Source organism: Notolabrus celidotus, chromosome 10 (assembly GCF_009762535.1).
Source record: "Notolabrus celidotus isolate fNotCel1 chromosome 10, fNotCel1.pri, whole genome shotgun sequence".
Lineage (NCBI taxonomy): Eukaryota > Metazoa > Chordata > Actinopteri > Labriformes > Labridae > Notolabrus > Notolabrus celidotus.
This window is the reverse complement of record NC_048281.1, coordinates 11,305,136-11,332,690: the sequence shown is the minus strand read 5'-3', so window position 1 is coordinate 11,332,690 and position 27,555 is coordinate 11,305,136. Positions and strand designations below refer to the sequence as shown.

At 39.2% G+C, this 27,555-nt stretch overlaps 1 protein-coding gene across 1 annotated transcript; it reads right to left on the bottom strand.

Annotated features, from left to right (window-relative positions):
• Positions 1 to 18,568: 18,568 nt before the first annotated feature.
• insig2 (insulin induced gene 2) lies at positions 18,569 to 26,204 on the bottom strand. Its single transcript, XM_034694228.1, has 7 exons — positions 26,041 to 26,204; positions 24,072 to 24,284; positions 23,787 to 23,959; positions 21,238 to 21,362; positions 20,946 to 21,112; positions 20,764 to 20,863; positions 18,569 to 20,671 (listed from the first exon to the last, which is right to left on the bottom strand). Exons 2-7 carry the CDS (start codon positions 24,191 to 24,193, stop codon positions 20,630 to 20,632), a joined length of 729 nt encoding a protein of 242 aa, XP_034550119.1. The 5' UTR covers positions 24,194 to 24,284; positions 26,041 to 26,204; the 3' UTR covers positions 18,569 to 20,629.
• Positions 26,205 to 27,555: the final 1,351 nt, after the last annotated feature.

Below are 27,555 nucleotides of genomic sequence, written 5' to 3'. Positions count from 1 at the left end.
CTGTTATAACCTCTAAAACCAGTGTGTTTTTATCTCCTCTGACGTGTCAGGGTGTCACAGATGTAACGTTTGGAGATGATGTTTCTCATGGCAAACACACACCCCTCCTGTTCCTGAGTTTGCAGGTGCAGGGCTCAGGACGGCGTGGGGGAGGCATCATGGCCGTCTCCTCTGCTCCTCTTTCACAGGGGGCCTTCCTTAGAGATGAAGCAGCAGCGGCTGTCAGGCTGTACACCCTGTTCCTCCTCAGGTGCTCATGTAAACAACCTCGACTGCAGGCCCGGTAACAAGAGAGCTCACTTTCCAGCTCACAGCACCACACGTTGTTCCTGTTAGAGATGCATTCTCTCCACGCAGGTTTCCCTTCTAATCGGGGGTGTCAAAGACAGAGGAGGGAGAGAAGAAGAGGAGGAGGGGGAGGGAGAGAGGGGAGCATTTCACAGGAGACGCCTGCATTCACGGCTCTGAACTCTACATATGAGCAGCCGAGTGTCGCACAGACGAGCTAACTGTCAATCACGAGGCAGCCGCCTGTGCAGCACTCACATGCTCGGCTGTAGCAGGAAGAGACAATGTGCTCCCACATCGTTTACACACCCGAGTGGGAGAGAGTCGTAAGTCTGCAACTGGAACAGATTGTTATATGTGTGTTTTGAAGGCTGGGAATTATTCGCTGTACGAATACATGTCTGTTATTTAGGCAGCTGGGAGAGTCGAGCTGCAGAACTGTGGGCCGTGAAGGCGCCCGCTCTTTCTGGGCAATAACACACATCCTGGCTTCTGCAGAGCCGGATCACTGCCGCTCTGCTTGGGTGGAGGTGACCCTTTAAAGATGCCACAGACTGGAGTTCATTTAGGTCTTAATAAAACAGGAAGTGGGGGAAAATAGAGAAGTGAGGCGTCATATTTGTTCTGTGCAAAATATTAGGAACACTCAGAGAATTAAAAAGAATTTAAATATGTAAGAAGTAGTGTGTTGAATGGACACCTGTTTCCACCAGTAAATAGTACAAGAGATTGAAATGAATACCCAAATGTTAAGCTATTTTTATGAGAACAATAAGAGGTCATAATCACACTAAAGATAATGATATAACTCATGATAATGAGATAAAAAGTAAAATTTTGGATTAAAAAGTCATAAATAATAAATAAAACGACCACATTTTCAAACAGTAGGTCATATAAAGAGATGAAAAGATAGAAATGATTAGATATGAGGTCAAAATCATTCTGCTAAATCATAATTATGCGGATTAGAAGTCAATATAATGAGATTTCAAATCATAGTTCTGAGATTAAATCTAAATTACGTGAGGAAAAATCCAAATTAAGATTAAAAGAGACAAAAATAGGATACAAAGTCAGAATTATATGTGAAATGGTCGAAATAATCTGATAAAAATCATGGATATGTTAAAAATGGTGAAACTAAAAGATAAAAAGTCACATTAGGAGTATAAATCACGGTCATGAGAAAGTTAATCCTAATTTTGAGATTAAAACAAGGCTAAACCCAGATATAATGACACAATAATGAAATAAAGTTGTAATAATGTGATGCTTAGTCGTATTCAGGGGATTAAAAAGTAATTATTTGATAAATAAGTTTAAAAAAATGGGATTTAGTCAAAATTATGAAATACTACTTTCTTTTTACTTTGACTTTAATCCTGTTTGCTTCAAACCGACAACACTCTGAGGTTTCATCATTACGTTTAATGTTTGTTTTGGTAAGAGGAAGAAGTCGGCACCTGTCCTGGGATACTTGGCCTTCCCCTTTGGACAACAGGCGGAGGTAAAGACATGTCGTCCATCTATTTACAGTCAGTGCTGCTTCTTATAAAGCGTCTGTGGTCTGCACTGAGAGAGGGACCAGATGAATGTTAACTCATTTAACCATGTACACAGGAATCTTTGCATTAAGCAGTGAACGCTCAGATTATCTGGAGGATACGTGCACATAAAGCTTTAATATAAATGAGACTTCTACACCTTGAATCAGAGGAACAACCTCTGTAACAGATGACACAGGTGTTCAGTGACTCCAGGTTTGTGTTCTAAGTGCTTCCAGGTGATAAACTCTGATTGGAGGAGACTCCTGACTACATTAAGCTACAAATCATGCTCTCCTAGATCTGCTCCGGGGCTCCATATCCGCACTTATCTCTGTCAGATGATTGACAGGTCGGGGTTTATTTCCCCTGGGACCGCCCCCTAACCCCCCTGTTGTCCTCTGATTGGCTGATTTCCCTGCTCGCTCTCATTACACTCCTTATCTCTGTGCCCCGCTCATAAGGTTTATCTTTTTAATTATGTCGGCGCTAACCTGCTGAAGAGGCTCCATGAGTGCCTATCAGTGACCAGGGTCTCCTGTGAGCCAGACCTTTCTGCTGTCTGGTCACACACACTCACACACACACACACACACACACACACACACACACACACACACACACACCTCAGTCCCACATGGGCCAAGCCTCCCTCTGTTCCCTCACACAAAAAGCAGAGACCTTTGTGTTCAGGGTTTAGTGACGAGAGATAACCCGCTCCTGCACACGCTCAATTATACATTCAATGGTTTTTCTTGTCTCTGTCTCCCTCACCTGTTCACCTCTCTGTTTAACCGCAGCGCTCCTCCTCTTGTGTCCAAACGAGACCGTGCAGAGGGGTCACAGTGCAAGGTCAGAGAGATGTTTTAAACCCTAATCCACGAAAAACTTCTAACAGTTCAATCCAAGGTGTTGTACACAATCAACAGCATGTAAAAATTATAAGGTTTGTTTCAATCAAATTGTCGATATTTTTATTTAAGAAGGTCAAGCCTAGAAATTTGAAATTGTTTGTTTAGAATCCAAGGAACCAATAATAACCATAGAAGACAGAGAAGAAGAGAAGACGCTTATTTTAATCTTTCGATGAGAAGGAGGCTAGTTTGATGCTGTAGCTCAGAGACTTAAGGACGGTCTGACTTGGACTCTGACACCTCTAATGGCGAAGACATTGGTGGTAATTGGAGAGGAGTGAGGCCGCTCGGAGGTACCTGGAGCTAGTAGTTACTCCACAGCTAACGTAGCTTTGTAGTTAACATGCCTGTGTTCTCAACCTGACATCGGGCAGAGTCAGCTGATTGTACTGGCTAGCTAGCTGTGAGGCTAATTGGGGACCAAAGATGGAGGTTTGGCTCCAAGCATCCCAAGCTGCTACCCCTCAGGTCTGCAGGGCTTAAGCTGACAACTTTACCATGAATGCATTTTTACTATTTCAACCAAAGCAATTTGAACTTGACCCTCATTTTGTTGTGACTTAAAAAATATCTTTTATTATTATCGTGGCCAAACAATTTCATGATAACGAAAGATAAACAATGCTTTCAGTAAAATTGAGGAAAGGCAAGACAAGCGGATGACAAATAATTTCATGAACTCTACTCACAAATGCAACTGGCTTGGTAAGACGTCATCATCCATCTCTAATTATGCTCAAAGTTATGTTTTATCGATGTCCCTAGCCTCTTGACAGAAATGTCTAACTAAACCAAAACTCATCATCTTTTTCTGAGAGTGATTCTGCGTTAAACGTCGTCCATAAACACCCGTCTTTTAAGAAAACACTCCAAGAAATGTACAAACTGGTGCTGAAAGTTTTGTCGGGTGTGGGCAGAGTACCTGGCTTTCATCTGACATCTCCTATGAAGGTATTTGCGCTTCGGTAGAAACCACACACTGATGTAAACACTTGCTGGCTAGCTTGTTATTGAGTCGTCTTCTTCTGCTGCGGCTGCTTTGGTTTGAAATTGCAGTATTCGTTTAATGTATTTTTCCAAGCAGTTTAAATGTGAGTTCACAGAAAGAAGGGACGTTTCATTGTGCTTGGGTCTTCCTGTTTGTACTAAAACAAAACATTTGTTGATCTGGTCGTACAAGTACTTAAAGGATCAACCTGGTGTACGGTCTTGTATTGATTAACGGGGGAGTTAAGGAGCCAGCTCTTTGTGCTGTCTTGTTCACAAATAAAGCATCTCTGGTGTCTAACTGTAGCTCAGGTCGGATTAGAGTTCTGACTCAGGTCCAGCTTTAGTCCGGCGTCAGGATGGTTATTATCACCAGCTGTTGTACCTAACAAACAGGTATTTATAAAGTCCTTATTTTAGCCTGAGGGTCTGTTTCCTATGATTTGTGTTCAGGTGGAGTTAACCCAAGTGTTCTGAAAAAACCTTGTGGAAACACTCGGAGGAAAGCCGGATGACATCAGACATGAGCGAGGGTGTCAGGGGGCAGCCGGGGTCAAGTGCCTCAGCAGCAGGGGAACATTTAAACCCGTCACCCCTTCACCCTCCTTTAGCCTGGGTCCACCGGGGCTCAACGTAGGCCCCTGACTGCCCTTTTACAAACACACACATAAACATACACGCATACACCTCCTGGGAGCTTAACATCCAGTCTGAGAGCACACAGCAGCAGCAGGGGGTTCCTGCAAAACACAAATCATTGTCCCGGCACCGTGGTGGCAACTACAAGGTCAGAGGTCAAATCTCTTCCGATTCAGCAAGGAGATATTTGTTATTCATTTCAAAGAAAGAGATGAGAAACAACAAAACATCCACTCAACTTGTTCACGATCCTGTTAAAATGGATCTAAATACAAATCAGAGTTCATTCTTTTTCCACAGAATATCTAATGTGTCGTTATGTTACTGCTTTGATGATGATGGAGTTACAAAAACTAGAAAGCCCAGGCTCCAGTTTGGCCTTGTGATTAAGTTGTGCCCCATGTATAGAGGTCATTGGTCCTCAAGCTAGCTTCCCCGGGTTTGACTCCAACCTGTGGCCCCCTTTCCTACACGTCGCTCCCCATTCTTTCTCCTGATTTCCTCCTTTATCTGCCCTCCTATCCTTTCTTAATAAACTTGAATAAATAAATAAAACAGAAAGCTGCAAAATGATATTTTACATTATCCTGTTAAAATTGGTGTTCGGTAAAGAGCTGGAGCGTTTAATCTTTCAGCAACAGGAAGCAAATTCTTGATATGTTCGAGTCACCTCATGGGTTATTTGTTACAGCAGGTGCATTGATTGTTTGTGCATTATGAAGGGAAGACTCTCTTCTTTCACGTCAGCACTTTGTATGTTTTTTTTCTGACCACCTTATTTCAGGTTAAATATGGTTTCAAAATTAAAACAATGCTCATTAAATAAATCTGAAAATTTTGATATTCTTCTTCATTTTCGTAACAGAAAACTAAGTGTTGCATCTTTTTGTACTGAAAGTTGTTTGTGGGTTGACGACACTTTCATTTTACAGCACATATTTTTATGAGCGCAGTTTGTCGGTGAAGTTATGTAACGTGGGTAAAGTTCACAGCGTATGGTTTGTGGTTGCCATTGTTGCGTGCTTCTCTGTTAACTTATGGGTTGTTATCATTTTATTGTTACTGCTGCTGTAGAGGCAACACAACTTGTGCAGGATGAGAGCCCAAGATAAATATGTAGTCATATACTGTGCTGTTTTGCAAAGTATCTTTTCTTACCTTGCTATCGTTTTGTGTTGTTTCGTATTGTTTTGTGTCATGTTGTTTCGTATTGTTTCGTTTTATGTCATGTCATATTGTTTCATGTCGTGTTGTGTCGTTTTGTATCGTTTCATGTTGTTTTGTGTCATGTCTTGTTGTTTTGTGTCGTGTCGTATCCTTTCGTGTCGTATTAGTTTGTGTTGTTTCGTATTGTTTGTGTCGGTTCATATTGTTCATGTCTTTCTTTATTGTTTCGTGTCGCGTTGTGTTGTTTTGTTATGTGCCGTTTTGTATTGTTCCATGTTGTGTTGTTTCCTATCGTTTCGTGTCGTCTGGTGTCATATCTTATTATACTTGGTTAAATTGTACTGTTTTATATCCTGTTGTATCGTAATGTATTTTAACATAGTGTTCTGTATTGTTTCAAATTATATTGCATCGTCTGCATTATTTGATTTTAAATTTAAATCACAGAGAGCATTTTAAAATTCTCCAAGAGACGCCATCACAATTTTCAAAAAATACCAATATATGCTGTATATTGCTTTACATGATTAAACTTTAAACAAGCCTGCACACTGCGAATAAAAGTTAAAAATCTGAAAAATTTAAAAAATGTTCAGAATTAAAGATGAGTTGGAAAAAAATATATTTATTCTAATGTGTAGAAATAACTTTGAATCAATTTCTTGAATTTAGTTTTGCGGTGGTTAAGCAAAATCTGATGAAAAACAAATCAGATTTTTTATTTTATTAATTTATAAAACTTAAATACTTTGATAAATTATTACAAATGATTAACTTACATGACGGGTAAGATAAGATAAGATACTCCTTTATTCCTCCCACAATGGGGAAATTCATGGAGTTACAGCAGCAAACAAAAAGGTGTACAGTACAAGAATTTCAACAAGAATATATATATATATATATATATATATATATATATATATATATATATATATATATATATATATATATATATATATATATAAAGTCCATCAAAGACTTAAAGTAAGTTAAGTAAAGGTTGAACAGATTTCAGTGATACGAAGCATTTGACCATATTCAAAGTGTGGCTGCTGTTGGACAATTTCCTTCCCTTGTATCTGTGGGCTCTTTGTATCTGTTTTACTTCATATGTAAGAAACGTACAGATGTATTTCTTTGACAGGTAACGTGGGTCATGTATCAGTGGAGACAGGTGTGAATCTAGTTGTGAATGAATCAGCAGCGGTTAAGATTTCTGTCTTTAAAGATGAGGATGATCCTGGTTGTGAAACTCACACTTTGTAATCCCAATCACAGCCTCTTTTCAGTTATTCCCTCCGCCTCAGCGTCTCTGCTTGTTGACAATGAAGTGTGCAGTCTGTCTGGCACGATATCAGAGGTGAATGTGGAGGGGGGCTGGAGGTGGAGGGAATAATTGATTTGACTTTGGAGGCAGCGAATCCCTGCGAGGTTTGAGGGCGAACAGAGGAGGAGCAGCCACAGAGTGTGTAATCACTGGGTATCCATGACTCCGCAGACAATAAGCCCTCTTAATAAGCCTAATCTCCATCACTGGGAGAGAGGAAGAGCAGCAGAGCCGAGGAGGAGACGCCGACCCTTTATGGAACCTAAATTGGTTTTTCTGGGGACTTGTAGCAGGGATTAAGCACAGTGTTAAAGCCTTTAAGTGCCCCTGAATACCTGATATTCATGAAGGATGGTCACACAGCGCAGACCGACGCTCTGAGGACGAGAACATGCTCACAAACACTCACACGTTTATGTTTTTAAGGAATAAACCAACACAGGAGAACACGGTTAGGTTGCTCTGCATTAAAAAACAGACATGGCTCTGGAGTGGAAATCACTGCATTAAAAACAGACATGACTCTGTAGTGGAAGTCACTGCATTAAAAACAGACGTGACTCTGTAGTGGAAGTCACTGCATTAAAAACAGACACTCTGTAGTGGAAATCACTGCATTAAAAACAGACATGACTCTGTAGTGGAAGTCACTGCATTAATAACAGACATGACTCTGTAGTGGAAGTCACTGCATTAAAAACAGACGTGACTCTGTAGTGGAAGTCACTGCATTAATAACAGACATGACTCTGGAGTGGAAATCACTGCATTAAAAACAGACATGACTCTGTAGTGGAAATCACTGCATTAAAAACAGACACTCTGTAGTGGAAATCACTGCATTAAAAACAGACATGACTCTGTAGTGGAAGTCACTGCATTAATAACAGACATGACTCTGTAGTGGAAGTCACTGCATTAAAAACAGACATGACTCTGTAGTGGAAATCCCTGCATTAAAAACAGACATGACTCTGTAGTGGAAATCACTGCATTAAAAACAGACACTAGTGGAAATCACTGAATTAAAACAGACATGACTCTTTAATATACAGGTAGATGTGTTATTAGTCAGGAAAACATCACATAACATGTACAGGACAGTATCTTTAGCATTTAGCTAATCTGTCAACAGTTAGCTGCATCTGTTAGCTGTTGGCTCCTTCATGACCTACAGGACATGTTCAACTTAAAAGCAGCTATGTTACAGTTTGTTTTGGACCACACACACACACACTTTTCTTTCTTTCTCTTTCTCTCTCTCTCTCACTCACACACACACACACACACACACACACACACACACACACACACACATAAAGCTAAGTGGATTACACACTGATGATTTGTGTTTGACCAAAAGCATTTAGTCACGGCGCGCAGTGCGATTCAAACTGAGGATTAGGAGCCGAGCATGTCATCCGTTTGGTCAGCGAGCATGTCCAATGGCGTCAGTGATTTAGCATGTCACATGTGTCTGTCAGCGTTCAAGCTAACAGGTTGGGACGGAGTAGAAGAGAGGACTGAAGGAGAGGGAAAGTTAGAGGATGAAACAGCATCGATGAGAGGGAGAAGACTGAGTTTGTACTTCAGGTTTCAGATTTCCACGTGAAGAGAAACACCGGCATCTTTTGTGGCCTGATGCCAAGCCGCCATGTTGCCCTCTTAGTGGTTTCTTAGTGAGACACAATTTCTTTAAAGCATTGTCAATTTGTAAACGCTTAAATCAAAAACTGAATGTTTTTATGCTAAAATGTTCAGATAAAAAAAACTGTTTTGGTGAATTCTGGTGCAGAAAAAATGCCTGCTGTATCGAAAGAACTTCAGTAGCTAATCCCAGTACCGTGAGTATTAAAAGGTACAGTGTGTAGTATTTAAAGGTGCAGTGTGTAGTAATCAAAGGTACAGTGTTTTTTTATTTAAGGGTACATTGCGTAGTATTTAAATGTACAGTGTGTATTATTTAAAGGTGCAGTGTGTGGTATTTAAAGGTATATTGTGTATTATTTAAGGTGCAGTGTATTGTATTTAAAGGTACAGTTCGTGGTATTTAAAGGTACAGTGTGTAGTATTTAAAGGTGCAGTAGAAGCCTTTGGTCTTCCCTTGGCATAAAGAAACGTGACTTTTCATCTACTTTTTAATTAGTTAACTTTGACGTTTAGATGTTGGTTTATTCTGGGATAGAAACACTATTTAACACAATTAGACATAAACATCCGCCCCAAATCCGTGTCAGTGTAAATAAACGAGAACCACAGACACCAAAACAAAAAAGTAATCATGAGACAGAGTATTTGTTTTATCCTGGGTGTTCATTCTCCCAAAATGTTGACCTTTTCTCCCGACAGCAACTTCTCAAACTCTTTCTTTGTTTCCATCCCAACAGTGACAAACTTCATCTCTGCTCGATATTTGTCTCCGTACCTCCCAGTGGAGTCCAAATCACAGCGGGGACCGTGACAGTGCCTTTGTGTCTTTAGACCCTCTCTGAGAAAATTCGGTTTGACCTCCATGACCGAGTGACTGTGGAGTTTGTGTCAGGGCAGGAAATCACTGTATGATGACAACGCCATGTGTGATTAGACACAAACTGACTGTGTGTGTGTTCGTGTGTGTGGTGTGTGTGAGAGGACGAGTACAGTCGCTCTTTGTTCGGCTGGGAGGAGGGGTTTTTTCGTGGCTGCAGTGGTGATGAGCGTCCTGATGAAAGACCTTCACTGCTCCCCCGACACCTTTTGGAAATCTCTAAGACATGATTTAGATCTGTCGTCTTTCTCGGTTGTCCTGGGAGTTTCTGTCGCAGCTTTTTCATCCTGCAGATATTTTATCACATCAAATATTATTGTCAAGATTTTATGGATGGTTTTGCATCCCATTGTCACTCCCACATCAACAAACGCAGCAGCTTAGTCAGAGGCTTTACTCATCAAATATGACTCTGTACTTTCCAGACATTGTCTGTGTTAATGTCTGATGTGGTGTAGAAGTTAGGTGATGTAAAGGAAGGAAAAGAAAAGTCGAGAACGACGGACGGTTCAAACAAAGATCGAGCTTTCATCCAGCAGACCGCGGTCGAGTTCATGGTGTCGGAAAAAGCTAACGGCAACTTTTGTGATCTCTACTTTTAGATTCTACATCCAGAATCTGTGCTCAAGAGACTGAACTCAAAGTATCATGGTTTCAATTTGTAGTATCCACCAATCAGCTAAAAAAAAGCATCTCTAATCCTCTTTCATAGACCTCCATTTAACAAACAAACATTGTAAAAGTAGTTTTCTTCTCCTCTTGAGGACAGACCTGACAAAGCTTGACTTTTGACTTTTGACTAATCTGCATCATGATGTTGTTATTTCACCAAACTTAAGACCCGTTATTTACAAGAACATCACAGGAACATCACAAGAACATCAGTTTTCTGTTTCAGGTTCATACCACTGAAGGAAGCCAGAGTGAAGCCTCTGTAGAACTGATTACAGTGAAACTGAGACTCAACACAAATTGGTATTCATAAAAATTAAGTGATTGTTATTTTTAAGCTCAGGGCCTCAGATCAAGCTGTTGCATCTGTAAATTTGGGACCAATCTTGTAGGTTTTCATCAGTCTGACTTTACTCCCAGTCTGTTGACATTGGTCTTGACCCGTCTGTGCAGCGGCGCCCCAGCCCGTTGGATCCCCACCGGCTGGACGTCTTTGGAGATTCAGGGACTTGAACATTCGGCACAAAGCAGGGCCCTTCATGTGTGACCGTCCATTGTTCCTCCAAACACAAAGTCCTCACTTTGATGTGTGTGACTCCTGCCGACTGTGGATATTAACTACAATCCTGCAAAAGTGAAGCCAAACTTTGTCTAAGTCACACCACAGCAGCGTCAGGTTACAGATTATTTGGTATTTAAGTCTGTATAATACGATAAAATACAAAATCACGACAAACTGTTAAATAAAATACATAAAGGAAAGTTAGGGTGTGAGTTTTTCTGGTGAGGTCCCTGTGTTATGAAGGAAGACACCTTTCCGGGGGCCCCTGCTGTATTTGGGTGTCAGGGGTGTGTGGGTCGCTCAGTCGGGGCCCTGACATTTGCTGTGAAGCTACCAGGTTGCGATGGTAACATGGAGCCACATGCAGACCCCCCTGTGATTGACAGACACGTATCAGGCAGACAGCCCGAAGACGACCGGCGAACAATACGAGGAGGAAGTCGGCCATTAGTCTGCTTACAAATCTTTAACCTCCTGAGCTGTGTGTGTGTGTGTGTGTGTGTGTGTGTGTGTGTGTGTGTGTGTGTGTGTGTGTGTGTGTGTGTGTGTGTGTGAGAGAGACGATCCCATTCGTCCCGTTAAAAGTACCAGTCTTGTGGTTCTTCCTCATACTACAGTTGTATCATGTAACAGAGTGGACACTTGAGGAACTGCACTTTTGCTTGCTTCCGTATTGACTTATTTAACAGCAGATTGTCATTTAAGGGGGACCATGAGCAGCTGAGGGTATAATGTTGTTTTATATTTTAATACAAACACATAATGTTCCAGTTTGGGATATTATTGTAAGAGAAAGGCAAAGTTTAAATCAGTTCGTAAACACTGTAACTGTCAGATTTCACAGTTTTTTCTACCTGGACCATATTATAACTGTTCAGCAGTGTCTCTTCACCCTGCAGTCAGGCTCTTGTTGTGTTGATGTGTTCACAAATCAGTGAGGCTGGTTGAGATGTGTAGTAGTGCGCCCCCTTCTGGTCATCCATGTAACATTTCTACATGCATACATGTGGGACAGAAAATCAGTTTACATTGTGATTACTGCTTCTTTTATTCAGTCTGTTTACATGTTTATAAAATGTTTAATTTATCTTCATTAACATGTTTATCTAAAAAAGTCTCACATGTGAATTTTGTGTAAATATGCAATTTTGAAGGAAAAGGTCCCTCAAATTTTGAGAAAAGGTGTTCTTAAGTTTCCATAAACTGAAAAAATGGTATCTTAAAATTTTGAAACAAAGGCAATATACATTTGTTTTTTTTTATTTAACCTTTATTTAACCAGGTAAGTCATTAAGAACAAATTCTTATTTCCAGTGACGACCTGGCGAAAGGCACACACTACTTTTGACGTACACTACCAGTCAAAAGTTTGGAAACAACTTCTCATTCATGGCTTTGTATTTATTGTAATTATTTGAAACACTGTAGATTAATACCAAAGACATCAAAACTATGAAAGAACATATATGGAATTATTGATTGAACAAAATAGTGTTAAACAAAGCAGAATATGTTTTATATTTTAGGTTCTGTAAAGTAGCCCCCTTTTTCCTTCATGACAGCTTTGCACACTCTTGCTATTCTCTCAGTCTGCTTCATGAAGTGGTCTCCTGGAATGGTTTCTAATTAACATGAGCCTTGTCAAGAGTTCATTTGTAGAATGACTTGCCTTCTTAATCTGTTTGAGACCATCAGTTGTGTTGTTCAGAGGTAGGGTTAGTACACAATGGATAGCCCTATTTGACTACTGTTGTATATTATGGCAAAACCAGATTATTTCATAGTTTTGATGTCTTCAGTATTAATCTACAATGTGGAAAATAATTAAAATAAATACAAACCCTTGAATGAGAAAGTGTGTCCAAACTTTTGACGGGTAGTGAACGTTGGCAGCAGTTTCATGTTTCTTCTTTTTTTAAGATGAAAACATATGACTGTTTTCTTTGTGTCTTTATTTGTAGGTAGAGATAAAACATGGAGTCTGGTGGTGAGCAGGGCTGATTTGAGTGTGCAGTCATTTGTTGTATAGTATTTAGTTGTGTTTTTCAGTATTTAGGGAAACTGTTTTGTATTTATCTTTTGGTGGAGCTTGTTGAAAGATATCTGCATGGTATATTTGCCTGTTTTAGCGATATTTTCTGGTATGTTATTGCATTTCTGAGAGCTGACTTGTGCAGTGTTACACATGGTAAGAATATGTAAACATAAACACAGGCCTTGCTGAGGGCGCCTGCAGGGTAATTGGTTAACTAACTAGCTATTACTTCGTTTGTTTTTCTTAGCCTGCTTATGTTGACATGTTTGTATCACGGCAGACAAGGTGACTGTACTTTAAAGACTCAAATAATACTGATTAGGAGAAACATGCTGCAGATTTATAAATTATGTAGAGTCAAAAATGCATGCAAAAGTTCAAAATGAATGAAACAGAAGTGTAAAGAACATGCATGCAAAAAGACAAAAAAAAATGCAAAGTCACAAATGCAGAAAACAGTTGCAAAAGAAACATAAAGCTAATTGAGCCATAATGCAGATCCTAACGCAACTAATGTCTTAGAGGTTTTCTAAACAAATCAGAAAATAAAATTAAGCGCAATAAATTAAACACAGGATCATAGTCTGCAGGTAAACAAGGTCAAATTGGTTTACATAGTATGGCTAACCCTAGCAGAGCTAGCACCACCAGCTTTGAGGTTAGCGTCCCCATGCCTGTGCTGGTTCCTCATTGCGCTGGTGGAGTGGTTACATGTCAGTTTAACCAGACACAGCCTACATACAACTTTATCTCCATTTACTAGATCAACATACTGACAAACCACGCCCACTGCCAGATGACATCATCACCTGTGCTCCTTTACATCTAGGTAGTAGAGCTGCTTAGACATGACGTGATGACATTTAAGCCCTACAATAGACAGAAATGTTGATAATTTGTTAAACTGACTATTAGTTGTGGTGCGGACGAGCGAGAGTGACAATGTTTATTCATTTAGAGAACTAAACGCAGACACCACTGGTTATATCTCAGGTTTCTTCATAAGTTTGTGAAACGTCTAAATCTCTTGTTTCTTTGACGCATGTATCTTTGTGATTTCTCTCTTGCTTGTTCTTTCCTCGGTTCTTTCTCTCGGCCTTTGTCTGCTCGCCGCTCTCTGTGTGTATGTAACAGCAGACTGAACACAGTGTAATGAAAAACCAATTAGCTGCTTTTGGCACCAAACATCCAACACACTCGTCCCACCTGAGACCCGCTGTGCATTAAATCTGCCCTCCCCTCTGTGAAGGCCTCGTCCGGGCTCTAACTGCTCCTCACGGCCGTTTTTGTGGCTCTCTTATTAAACGACGTGCTGACACGGCAAAGCTCTGCTGGAAATATGACTCCTGGATCTGCTGCTAAGCCACAAAACTCCATTATTACCTCGATTCCAGCTCCCTCTCACAGAGCCGAGGAGAGCGCAGACACTGGTGGAATAGGAGGCTGATTGTGATTGATGGCTTCCCATTAGCGGGTGTGTTATCGCTCCGGCTGGGGGGAACGAGCACTGAGTTGTAACACAACACATTACCTGAGTCTCTCTCCCTGGCCCCGCTTAAAGAGACGCTTAAATAAAATATAGACCCTCTCTCCGAGATCCTCATTCCCTGCTCGAGCCTCTCTGACTGTTATCCCGTCAGCTGTGATTTGCTGAGCATTCCCACTCAATAAACACATCATTAGTATTCATATTAACTGCACACACTCCTCTGTTTCTCGGCTTTCTGTGACTCCTGATTCTGGATGAATGTGCTGCAGCTTCACCAGCCTTTTTCCTCTCTTTGGTGCTCCCTGTCAGAATGATTGATTGGGACCAGGGCTCAGAGTGTCCTGCATTACCCCAACAAATGATCTGGCCCTTGCTGGCAGACCTTGGCCAGAAAGAAATCAATATTTCACCATTAAAATCTATCAGAGGAGAGTTAGGGCAGTGGCTGTCAGAGGCGACGCTATCAAGCCGCTGCAACATTAAACCTGACACCTGCAGCACATGAGTAATCAATATCTACTGGCTCACAGATCATTTGTGGTCACCTTTTAAGCAGTGATGGATGTCCCCCGGGGCAGTGATTCATGTTGTGACACCGTTTAACAGGGTTTTATTCCAGTTTAGACGGTCATCCCTCAGAGACGAGCGCGAGATGGAGCGCCGTGGTTCCCCGCTAACACCTATTTCATCGTGTTCAGCCTGTCCTCTGCCATTACTGCACGCCTTTTATAGGTTTTGTGCTCTGCTATGTGTGAAAAACACATAAGTGGGTGCAAGGTCAAACTTTATGAGTTCTAGCTCCAGTGCAGGATGGGGTAAGTTTAACACAGAGGGTCAGAGATGTGGCAGGAGGTCTTGGAGATTAGCTTGTAAAAATGTAAATCAGAGCGTTAAAATGAATCTGCTGTGATCGGTTCCACATGCAGCTGAAGAGAAGCTGCACCTGAAGCTGGTTAGAATTCAGTTTTATTGTAGAGGTTGATGATTAATGAGTGTAGGGTGTAAAGCAGGAAGGTGTATTATTCATGTTAACGCCTCTGAATGCTGCTTTTATTCGATTATAACAAAGTCTGAACCACCACAGGAAATCTACGGCCTACAGCGGGAAAATGCATCATGGGACCGCAATCTCACCTCCCTACCTCCTACAACCAGAGCTGTTGTTAATTCAACTCTGAGTGTTCTGTTTTATGCATCTCCACTGAGTCTCAGTTTCATTGTAACTAGTAAAAAAGGGCTGAAATCTCTAACTACATGTGGCAGATTAGAAAAGCATAGTTAGTCTGCAAGGTTACAGGAAACACACTTCTAAAGAGCTTATCGTCAGGCTGTTAAATACTTAATTCTGATTGGTCAAAATCACATAACAGGGATCAGTTGTCAATATTAAAAGCGATGATAGGAACAACCTGATCACACACGTCCAATCAAATCAATCTACAGAAAAGAGAAAAGAATGGAACGGAACACATCAGAGGTCAATAGAATGGAATGTTCAGATGTATCGAAGCCAAATAGAACACTGATAAATTCTAGAATGCTGAAGAGACATCAGGGACGACCTGATCACCCTCTGTCTGTTGACACTGGTAAAAGCGTTAGTGTGGTCTCAGGCTGGTCTTGGTGTAATAATGACAGTTAGCGGGCACAGATGTGAGAGCAGCCTGAGGAGCTACTGGACCCCAACCATCTCTGAGAGGGAAAGGTGGAGCAACATCATGTCCTGTGATCCAGAGCTGGAGAGAGCATCTCTAAACTGCTGATCTCTACAAAGACACTGAAACCAGGAGAGGTAGAGATATAACAGACACTGAATGTTGGGCGAACACCCAACATAAGTCTCATTTGTTGAAGTGTCACAGTGAAGGTGGGTGAGGATAAAGTTGTCTTCACTTGCATTTTTTTTGTTTTTTAAATATTATTTTATTTTGACCACCTCATTAAGAGGCCCAGATGCTAGTGGATTCAATAATTATGACTATAAGAGAATATCCCTTTAATGAGATAAAATAAAATATGATGCAACCAATGACATTATCTCAAGCTTAAACCTTCAAGCAGATTAAAACTGAAAACTAACACCTGGATCAGTAAATTAATCAATTCATTCATTAATTAAATACATAAAAATTAAATTGACTTGAAACCCAACACCTAGAAATAAATAGAAGAAATTTAAAAAAATGAATTAAATTAAATCAAATTAAACAAAATAAAAAATATATGTGAATAAAAATAAAATGATTGAGACTTGGCATTGGTACAAAAAAAAACTGTTTTATTTGTATGGAATAAAGATTCATAATTGTGATATAAAAAAGTCAAAAATATACATGAAATTTTGAAAATAATAGGATCAAAAGTCATAATTAGGACATTAAATGTCTTAATACTGAGATAATATCCAAAGTCATGAGCTAAAATCATCAAAGTTGAAATTATGAGGGTCCAAGTGTAATAACTATGTCATATAAGGTCAAAATAAAAAGATTGTCATAAACACAACACAAAAAGGCAAAATTATATGATATAAACTCATGATCATGGAATTAAAGTTGAAATTCAGAGAAAATTCAAATTTACAAGATGATATTATCTCATAAATCTCATACTCTCATTGCTTTGTATTTAATAATCAGGATTATGTCTCATGTATCTGGCATGTTTCTCAAGATACAAACTTTAATCTCATTTATATGACTCTTAAAATAATGACCTATCATTGGTTTATTAATTCTTGCGGGTCCAGACCTTCACTGATTTCATCCTGTTACAGTAAGAGTTGGACCTCCAGAGAAACACCAGATTTTTTAAGGGGAAATAAAAATAACTTTTGGCAGCAGGTGTGTGAGGACAGCAGTGTTTAATGTTTCCTCCTCGGTGGGTGTGTGAGAGCTTTCAACCTTGCCTCCTGACCCTCATTCTGCAGCAGGAGATAATTGCTTGTCAGGAATAAATAGAGAGATTAATGAATTCATTAGTGGTGGGGAGTTTAGCTCTTCGGAGCAGCACTTACTGCTATGACACATCACGCCTATTGTTTTACTAGCTAGTTAGCCTTGAACAATAACATTCACACAGCAAATTGGCTCACACGGCGGCGTAAAGCTCGGAGAAACGGCGTCCTTATCCTGGAGTTTAGCAAGAATGCAAACAAAGGCTCTTTAAGTCCTGATTATTCATCTTAATTACTTTTGTCTATAGGAGTGTGTGTCTGTGGGAGCTGCAGACAGACAGCACACATTAATCCACATTAGCACTGAACACTGTACCGGATGATGTGTGCAGTTCTGCAGCTTGTGTTTCAGTGTTTGTGCCAGATATGTTGTCTCTCCACTTAATTAGCGGCAGCTTTTAATAGATTTAAGACCTTTTATTTTATGCATCGCAGACAGCTAACTGTGTGCTGCATCTCCGGCTTTACATCTACTGTGTGTATATGATGCCAAAACCACAAACAGCATGAACATAAACTGACCCGTCACATTCATCATTCTGTTTCTAATGCACACTTCAAACTCATGTGCTCTTATTTACTAGTCGCATTACAAAACTTTATGTTGTTGATAGTTATAGCTTTAAAACATACTCTTTTACACACGGTGTCTGTAGGAAAAACATTCTATATGGAGAGCAAAAGCAGGAGGAACACAACCCAGCGTAATCCCGGCTCCCTTGGTTGTTAATCTGGAGGATTTCTTTCTCTCTATAAACAGATATCTGCATGAAGAGCAGCTAACAATCTGTTCTAGATCAAACATTTACACTGAGACACAAATCTGCTTGATGCTGTGTCACTAAAGACAACCAGCGTTTAGATTTCCTGACTTCCTGGAACGCAGCATCAGAAATGATTGTCAGGTCTGTCCTCTTGAGGACAAACCTTTTTACTTTCAGCTACAACTAACCTGTAATTACAGATTCTGATTCAGAAACATGTTGAATCTGGATCTCAAGGTCTGGATTCTAGTCTGAGAAGGGTTCTGGTCTCTGTCTGTAGTCTGAGTAGTATCCGCCAATTAGGTATCAGTCTGTGTGGAGAGCAACATCAGGTGTTCTAGAATTCTGAGAACAAATGGAACATTCCGTGAAGAAGGTCAGAGCTAAAAAAAAAAGCATTTCTAATCCTCTTTCATAGACCTCCATTCAACAAACAAACATTGTAAAAGTAGTTTTCTTCTCCTCTTGAGGACAGACCTGACAAAGCTTGACTTTTGACTTTTGACTAATCTGCATCATGATGTTGTTATTTCAGCAAACTTAAGACCCGTTAATTACAAAAACATCAGTTTCTGTTTCAGGTTCATACCGCTGAAGGAAGTCAGATTGAAGCCTCTGTGGAAGTTGTACAAAGCTGACCATGTGATCATGAGTGACCCGTCAGGAGAACACAGATACCAGCAGGCTGTAATATTTATCATAACATGGAGTTTTTATTTGTAATAATCTCTGTTTTGATACAGTTCATCCGAAACTGACAGTTTCTCATGTTTGAAAAAATTTCTACAGAGCTCTTAGAAAACATGCCAGCCTCAGGAACAGATTAAAAATGTCTCCTTCATTTGTTTTCACATTTTTCAGCAGAAGTCAATGACTCCAACCAAAACACCTTTTACTCTAATTACAAAGTTTACCACAAATGATCATAAAAACAGTCCCAGTGGAGTATGAACACACTCCCTGTTTCTACTCTCCATGTTTTATCTTCTAGTTTCTACAGGAGAGTCTTAAATCCATCCTCTCCGCAAACACACAGAGAGGATCCTCAACACGTTAAACACTGCAGGTGTGTGATTTTATTTTGAATATGTTTGCAGGAACATCTCTGTTTTAGGAATATAAATATCAGCCTTAAGAGTATTTTCATTTTTGTAAAAACTCGCCAAAAGACACAAGCTAGATCCAGACGACACCTCACTCTCAAACACGGTTAGTATTTTATAACACAGGGAAAATCAGTCGGTTAGATGTTTATATGTGTTGAGCTAACACAGCTTTAATTTCATGTGATGCAGTCTTAAATATGTAGACTCAACTTATTAACTTCACTTAACTTTGAATCTGGGATGTTTGAGGAAAAGAAAATGTTCTTTTTGACCATTTTTCACCAAAACACTGAAAAATAATGTTTGAAAAAGGTGGAAAGTATTTTAAACTTTATCTATACTCAAATGAAAACACAGGAGCAGTTTGTGTTCAGTCAGGGGGCTCACTGACTCTCCTTGTGACAAAGGATAAAGATGCGTTTATGGATTTCTGAAGACTATGCTTCAATATTTGATGCATTAATACATGTTCAGATGGATTCATCAACTTACAGGGGATATTTGGTGTCTTTTAAAACAAAGTGACTTAATAAGAAGTGTATGAATCTCTGATGCATGATGATGTAAGGCTCAAACTTACACCTGTTTATGTTCAAACTACAGTCAGTATTTACTTCTTGCAGCTGAGTATCATGAAAGATACAAAATCTCTGCAAATATCTGGAAATAAAAACAGAGATTTGACGTTTGTGTCTCCAGCTGCAGCTCTGCATCCTGCTGGTGATGACTCACGTGTACCTGGATCATTAGATTTGATGCAAAGTTGCTGGATCTGAAGAGCTGAGAGTGAGAACATGTCTGCAGGGTTAACCTTTGCATGCATGAAACAATTTTTGTATAAGATGCATGGCTTTTTTTTAGCACAGAAGAGGTGTCGTGTCTTTGTGGTGATGCTTTTGTGGAGCTAGAGAGGTGCAACAATGCTGAGTGTGACTCCTGGGACTCCTCTTTGAGCACTTTGTCAGGATGTTTAAATACTATACCCAAACTTTAAACTGCACCTTTAAAATCCAAACTACAGCTCTCTTTGGATCCGATGATACTGTACCTGTGAGCAGACACTTACTGCAGGTGAACACTGAGTCCTCGCAGCCGGAAACAGACAGGTGAACAGCCACATCATCATTCCTTTATCAAGAACATCCAACTCTAGATACAGGAGCTAATAACATACATAGAGTCTGGTATATGGATGCATATCTGTGGAGGTATAAGTTCCTGTGTGTCTGTGTGTGTTCTCCACTGATACGTGAAAGAATCCGGAGATAAGAGCAGACGTTCAGACTGATCCCGCGTGTGTCTGTGTTTGGCACAAAGGAGCCAAAGGTTTCAAACATTTGAGCTGATGTGCAGAACGATAGACGCTCCGCCGTTAATCCCTTCCCTCCAGGTGAGCGGAGATAAACCCCAGCCGAGAGGAAAACACCACAAACTCGGCTCCTGTCGCTCACCGTCGCTCTCGAAGCGATCAAAAATACTGTCCTCCAGCAGAAAGCACCAATCAATCAATCAGTCAGTCAGTCAGTCAGGAGATGGGTCCACCTCCTGCACGCTCATCAGGGCCAGCAGGTCCCGCTTAGTTACCTGTGATTACCTGCTTCAGGTTGGTGCAAAGTCTTAATGAGAAGAGTCCTGACGGAGTTCTCTTAGTCCTGATGGGTCTTCTCTTGATTGAACTTATACTCGTACTGCAGAAACAAACAGGAGGGATGACGTCAGCGCACAGGGTGAAAGCTATAGCAATGATTTAAATGTTTTAAAGTGAGTCTCATCTTCCTACCAAGGCAAGCTGCCGCCCGATGTTTCCCATCGTTATCACCCCGGCGAAGAAGATGCAAGGCAACCAGGAGCGGATGTAGAGGAAGTCTGGAGATGTATACCTGTGTAGAGAAGAAGACACCTGACGTAAAACTAACACACAGGATCCACTGTCCTCGTTTCTCTGACTGTGCGATGACTTACTGAAACACTCCGTTATAAACCAGGAGCTGCGTCGCCAGCGTTGCCAGCAGGGCGATGGTGACGCCGAGGCCGAAGCCGCTGCGGGAGCGATCGAACGTCCACCACAGGCCGATGGAGAGCGCCGCCAGAGTCAGAGACAGCTGGACGTTGTTGGCAAAGTCCACTTTCTGATAGAGGTCAAAGGTCAAGGAGTGAAAGCAAAACACTGCAACCGATCAAAGTCTTTCTAACAGATATTTAAATACTGGAAGGTACGATGACTGCTGCATGAGCTCCAGAGCTTTAAGGATACAGCGCTGGCGTGGTTGATCCCCACGAACACGGCAACGCATCGCATTACGCTCGACCACTCCCGCTTGAACTTGTGTGGTTCACCCAGACAGCTGTCGATGCACGGGTAGAGCAGGCCGATCATCGCTGCAGGACAGAGAGAGAGAGAGAGAGAGAGAGAGAGAGAGAGAGAGAGAGAGAGAGAGAGATGAAAAACAAGCTGACGATCAACATGTCTGTTGTTGTGTTGTGCAGAAAACAGGTTTGCAGACATGCACAGAATCAGGACGAGACTCCAAATGACTTTAAACTCCTTATTTTTTTTCCATATTTTGATTCATCCTCCTTTAGTTCCACTTTATTTAAGGCACTTAGAGCCAAAAGAAAGACTTATCTGTAAAATTTTGATGCTTTTCACAAAGTTTAATGAGCGTCAATAGAAAGACACAAACAATGAAAGCTTCTGGCTGATGTCTGCGATGAGCAGAGTTTTAAATGAAAGCTCCTCTTACATAATAATCAAGCATCATGATTAAACACATTTCTGCATTATCGATGTAGCAGAGCTCCCTCGAGTGAAAGAGCATGAGCGACAAGGGGAGGCGGCGAGCTCCTGCAGGAGGAGGGAGACTCGGGCTGTTGTGCTTCCTGCTGAGCCTCTTGGGAGCAGGAGACGCTCCAAACCCGGGGGACGAGTTTTCAATAATGGTCTGCTGAAGTCCTGACGGGTGATGTTGTGCACAATGTATTTGTGTGTGCGTGTGTGTGTGTGTGTGTGTGTGTGTGTGTGTGTGTGTGTGTGTGTGTGTGTGTGTGTGTGTGTGTGTATGTGTGTGTGTGTGTGTGTGTGTGTGTGTGTGTGTGTCTATGTGTGTGTATGTGTGTGTATGTGTGTGTATGTGTGTGTATGTGTGTATGTGTGTATGTGTGTGCGTGTGTTCGTGTGTGTGTGTGTGTGTGTGCATGTGTGTGTGCATGCGTGCGTGTGCATGTGTGTGTGTGTGTGTGGTCCATCACAATGTTTAAACCGCCTCAGGCTAAACTCTAATTACATCAAACAGTTAATGTGTTTCTAAAGTCAAACTGTCGGCTCAGAGGAGGAAAAACAATCATTTCATTTTTACATAATTAATTATAACTTTCTGAAATAATAAAACGAGGACAGGTTTGAGTTTCAGCTGCATGGTTAAGTATCATTTAACAAGTGTGAGGATTCAAGTGGTACCATGAACAAATTTAAAAGAGAAACTTTATAAAGTAAACCAGCTTTTGTTTCTCACCCTGCAGGTGTTCATTTACCTGTTTAAAGGAGGACTGAGTTTAATGTTCATGCTTTCTCAACATTTAAATAAGTAAGTAAAGCTGTGTTTTTAAATTTGGGATGTCAGAGTTCAACCTGCAGTCACTGAGTATTCTTCTCATCTCCTGCAGCGTTACTTTTCTGTCTTCTTCAGAAAGTAGGGAGAAGATGTTGAGCTCAGATTCATGATGATGTTTGAGATTTAATAAATCAAACTTTGACCCTTCATGTTGTCATTTATTAAGATTTCCTCAGTCTGTTTAGTCGGTATAATCGGTCTGTTGGTCCACTGCACTGTGTGTTACTGCTCTGTGAAACAGTTGAAATAACAAGTTACCTAAAGGTCACTTTAACTGAACAAACAAAGGGAGCAGAGATACCTGAATGTCGAAAGACACGTTCGTTGGAAATACACACCTTGCTTGGTCCTACGAATTTAGATCGAAGATTTGAACTTATAATAAGGGATGGGCACATAATTAGTGATCCATGATTATAATGATTCATTTTTTAAAATTTTATTTGTTAACTTATTTATTTATTTATTGTTATTTTATCTAATTTTATTTGTATTTAATTTAATTTTATTCTATTTTATTTTTTGAGTTTCTTATTTTCTATTTTTCTTTAACTATTATGATTTATATTATTACTATTACTATTACTATTATTATCACTTTCACCTCCTAATCCTTGCTGTACCTGTCACCATTATAGTTGTCTTTCTACGTTTTTGTGTCTTTGTTTGTCTTTTGTCTTACAAATAAAATAAGAATTAAATAATTAAAATATAGAAATAGTGTTCAATCTTCACTGGGAACTATTCAGTGATTATTCAAACAGTCTGCCACTTTCTGCTGGTCACCTTCTGCCTCTCTCTCTGCAAAGTTTGCCCTTTTATTCCTCAGTCTGCAGTGTTCATTTTCCATGTGTGGTTTTTACTTTTGCAGCAAAGCATTTTAGTAAACACCAGCTGTTTCCTGCTCTTATAAACTGACTTTACTCGACTTAACGTGACCTAACACACTTTAGCCTGCAGGTTAGATTATGCTGTAATGTCATGTGAGTCTGTGTCTGTTGTTGACTTCTAGGTTGACTTTAAAGTAGCTGTGTGGCTGCAGAATTCACGCGTTACAAGAAGAACCTGCACTTAACTCTACACCACCTCTTGGACCATATTTATGGCTACTTCCCCCTGCATTTGTCCTCTCATGTCCTGTTCTTCCACTTTAATGTACCCTTAGTTTGCTCATTTAACAGAGTTGACATACCTGAGGCGGTGCCACAGCAGGGCGGCACCCACCATGCCGAGGAGAAGATACTGCTGATGACATCAGGAGGAAAGAGGGTGACGTTTCTCTGCACCTGAAGAAGGTTCAGCACCAGGGCCAGGAAGACGCCCACAGAGAACAGCATGGCCCCACGGATCAGCAGGTTGGTGGTCCTACGAGGTGGAGAAAAGCAGTCAGGAGAGTTAAAGGTTGACTCCAGGGAAATTATATTTAACTTTATAAAGATAACAAATATTGATTACAGGTTAAAGAGCCCCAGTTTACCTGTTTGTGAAGACCGAAATGAAGGGCCCCCTGGAGGGCTGCGGTGTCTGTGCGGGCCCCGACCACTGCTGCTGGCCGCTGGTCACCGTGCTGTCACTCATGGCTGTTAGTGTTCGGGACATTCGTGAGCTTACGTCAGGAGAATATGAAACAGTGTGTGACGTCTACATCCAACTCTGAGTTTAAAGTCCAACCCTGACATCCCACACCGAGCTGAGAGACAAAGAGAGACAGGAGATCAAGAGAAGGTTAAACATGGAGTTATAACACAAGGTCAGAGACAAAACATCAAGCCACTCTGATTTTATATATGAATAAATCATGACTCGTCCTACTGTGGACCAAACCCACACAAGAGATTTGTGATCCATTGCATCTCAAGCTATAAGTGTAGGATTTAAATGTTTGTGTTTACTAAATGTTCAATGCTAAATCAACTAAAAATAGAATAAAATAGAATAATCTAAAAAATAATGAAAAACATTTTAAACCCAATTTTATTCTAATGTAAGAAAATTAAAAAAGTCAAATAAAACAAAATGTGGAACTTGAAAAAGAAACAAATAAAAACCTTTCCATAACCCTAAAAACTGTAAATAAGTAAAAAAAAAAAAAAAAAAAAAAAGAAAATTGAAATTGAAAAATCTAAAAATTTAAAACATACCAATTAATTTGAAATAAAATTACAAATTATAAATGAAATATATAAGAATAATTAAAAAAAAACAAAAGAGTCAAATAAAAAAAATTCCAACTTTAAAAAGAAACAAAGGAATACAATCCAAAATTATATTTTATATTTTATAAGCAACTTTGGGTACCCAGAAAAGCACTGTACAAATCCTATCAATTATTATAATAATAATAATAATAATAATTATTATTATTATTATTATTATTATTATTATTATTATACTAAATAAGAAGAAATAAATACAAACCGTACCTTATATAATTTATATAATTTATATATAATATATATATATATATATAAATATATAATTATATATAAATATATTATTTCAATGTAATAAAATAAAAATAAAAAAGCCAATTAAAAAAATGGGAACTTGAACAAAATTTAAATAAAATAATAAAATAAACTATATTATTATTTAACAGGAAATAAATAAAAACCTTACCGTCACCATAAAAAAAAAATAATAATAATAATAATAATAATAATAATAATATACTTAAAATTTACAAAATATCAATTAATTCAAACCATAATAATAATAACAATAATAATAATAATAATAATAATAATAATAATACAATAACAAAGTATATAATAGATATAGAGAAGTAAACAATATATGATAATAACATAAACAATATAAATTAAATAAGCAAGTAAAACTGAGTAGGACTTGATACAAAGAGGGCTTGGCAGCTAACTGATGACACTAGAATTAATGGTCATGAGGTAACACAGGAGGGAGGATAAAGGTGACAACATTCAAGGCAGAAAGGTGAGATGAGAGAGGAGTGAGCCTGTTTGCATGAAGTGTCAGAGATGAGCATGCAGTGAACACAAGATTCCTCTCTCTCTCTGTTAGTTTGCATTAAACTGAAGCCTCCACATTACACTGGGTCTGTCTGTACCATAGACTGTATCTATAAGGTTTGAACCTGTTCAGAGAGGCAGCAGCGTTAGATAATAACTGAGAGGTCACTCACCTTCAGCCCCTCTCTGAGCCTCAGGTAAACACAACGACGTTACATGAGAGGCTCACACTGAAGCTAACTCCGCTTATGTGACTGTGTGAGCATTAAAGCCTTCACACTGAACACATCTCATGCAAAAAGCTTCATAGCTTTATGAACAATAACTCAGCGGAGACACTAAGTTAGCTTAGCCTGATGATTGTAAAACAAGCTAGTTAGTCAGTTAAACAGCTAACATTTGCCTTCTCGAGCTTCCTCCTGTCGTAACACGTAATCAGACATAAAGTATAACTCTTACCTCACGCTGACAGAAACCTTCCACACACACGATCACATATTCTCACATAAATCCACCATAAAGGGACAATCCGAGCTACAAATCAGCAGAGTAATAATTAGCCTTCTCTCTCCGCACTGACTTCCGGCTAAGCTGAATGAACACCCGATCAACGTCAGCAGCGGTGACGTCAGCGCGTTACACAAAGTCACGTGATTGGACTTATTCAACATCACAACCACAACTCACTCTGCAGGGATTTCAGCTATAAAAAGACACTTTAAAAGCTGTTTATGGAGGAAATTTGTCTTATGTAAACTTAAGTATAATTATCATTTTGTCACCATGAAAAACACAACTCAAAGTATATTAATATAAAAATAACAATAAGTATCTTTGCTATATTATATTATGTTATATCACATTATTATTGTTTACTATAACTTACAGTCATATTATATATACCCTTATTTATTTATTATTTTGCTTAATCTGTCATCACCAACCATAATCACACCATGTCAACCTGTCACTACTGAAACATTTTTAATACTGCCTGTAATTACTGCTATTCAATCCATTTGTAACATTTGTATTTATCTAAGTTCCATTTGTAACATTGTATATATCTAAATTGTATTCTTCTTTATTTATCTATCTTTATTTTTACTTATTTTATTTAGCTAATTTAAACTTTATTTTATTGTACTTATGTGTGGGTTGCCGCAACAACTGAATTTCCCCCCCGGGATCAATAAAGTAATATCTAATCTTATCTTAAGCATCTTTGTAAAAAAAAAATTTCATCTTTATATATATTAAATAGGTTTTTTTTTTTATCTGCTTTGCTGCTTGAACTATATTGCAGCACCTTTTAACCCTTCTTGGTGTTTTATTATTTAATTGTTATGTAAGTTAATTGACATGATCTTAGATAATATTATGCAACAGTGCAGCAACAGGAAGCAGATTTACAAGCATGTAATTATTATTATTAATTATCATAATATATATGATCATATAATATTGTTTTACGATATATATTATTTATTATCATTATTTTCATTCTATTTGTATTTATATCTTATTAATTACTTTCTTCTATTAATATTATTTGATATTCTTACTTATTGTGTATAGGAACAACTGTAATGACTGAATTTCCTTCCGAGTTAAATAAAGTATTTCTGATTCTTATTCTGATGTTCTAAGGTGGTAAACATTGATTCATTTCATGAATTTATTAGATTTAATGGTTTTAAATAGATCTCTACATGATTTGGGACTTTTTGTATATTTTGCAAAACTTGCAGTCTGGTCCTGCTGGAGGTTTCTGCCTGTTAAAGGAAGTTTGTCCTTGCCACTGTAACTTGTTAAATGCTGCAAAGTGCTCTGCTCATGGTGGATTAAGATGAGATCAGACTGAGTCCTGTCTGTAAGATGGGACTGGATCTTATCCTGTCATGATGTTGGGTCTTTGTTAATAATAGAACATAGAGTACGGTCTAGACCTGCTCTGTTTGGAAAGAGTCTGAT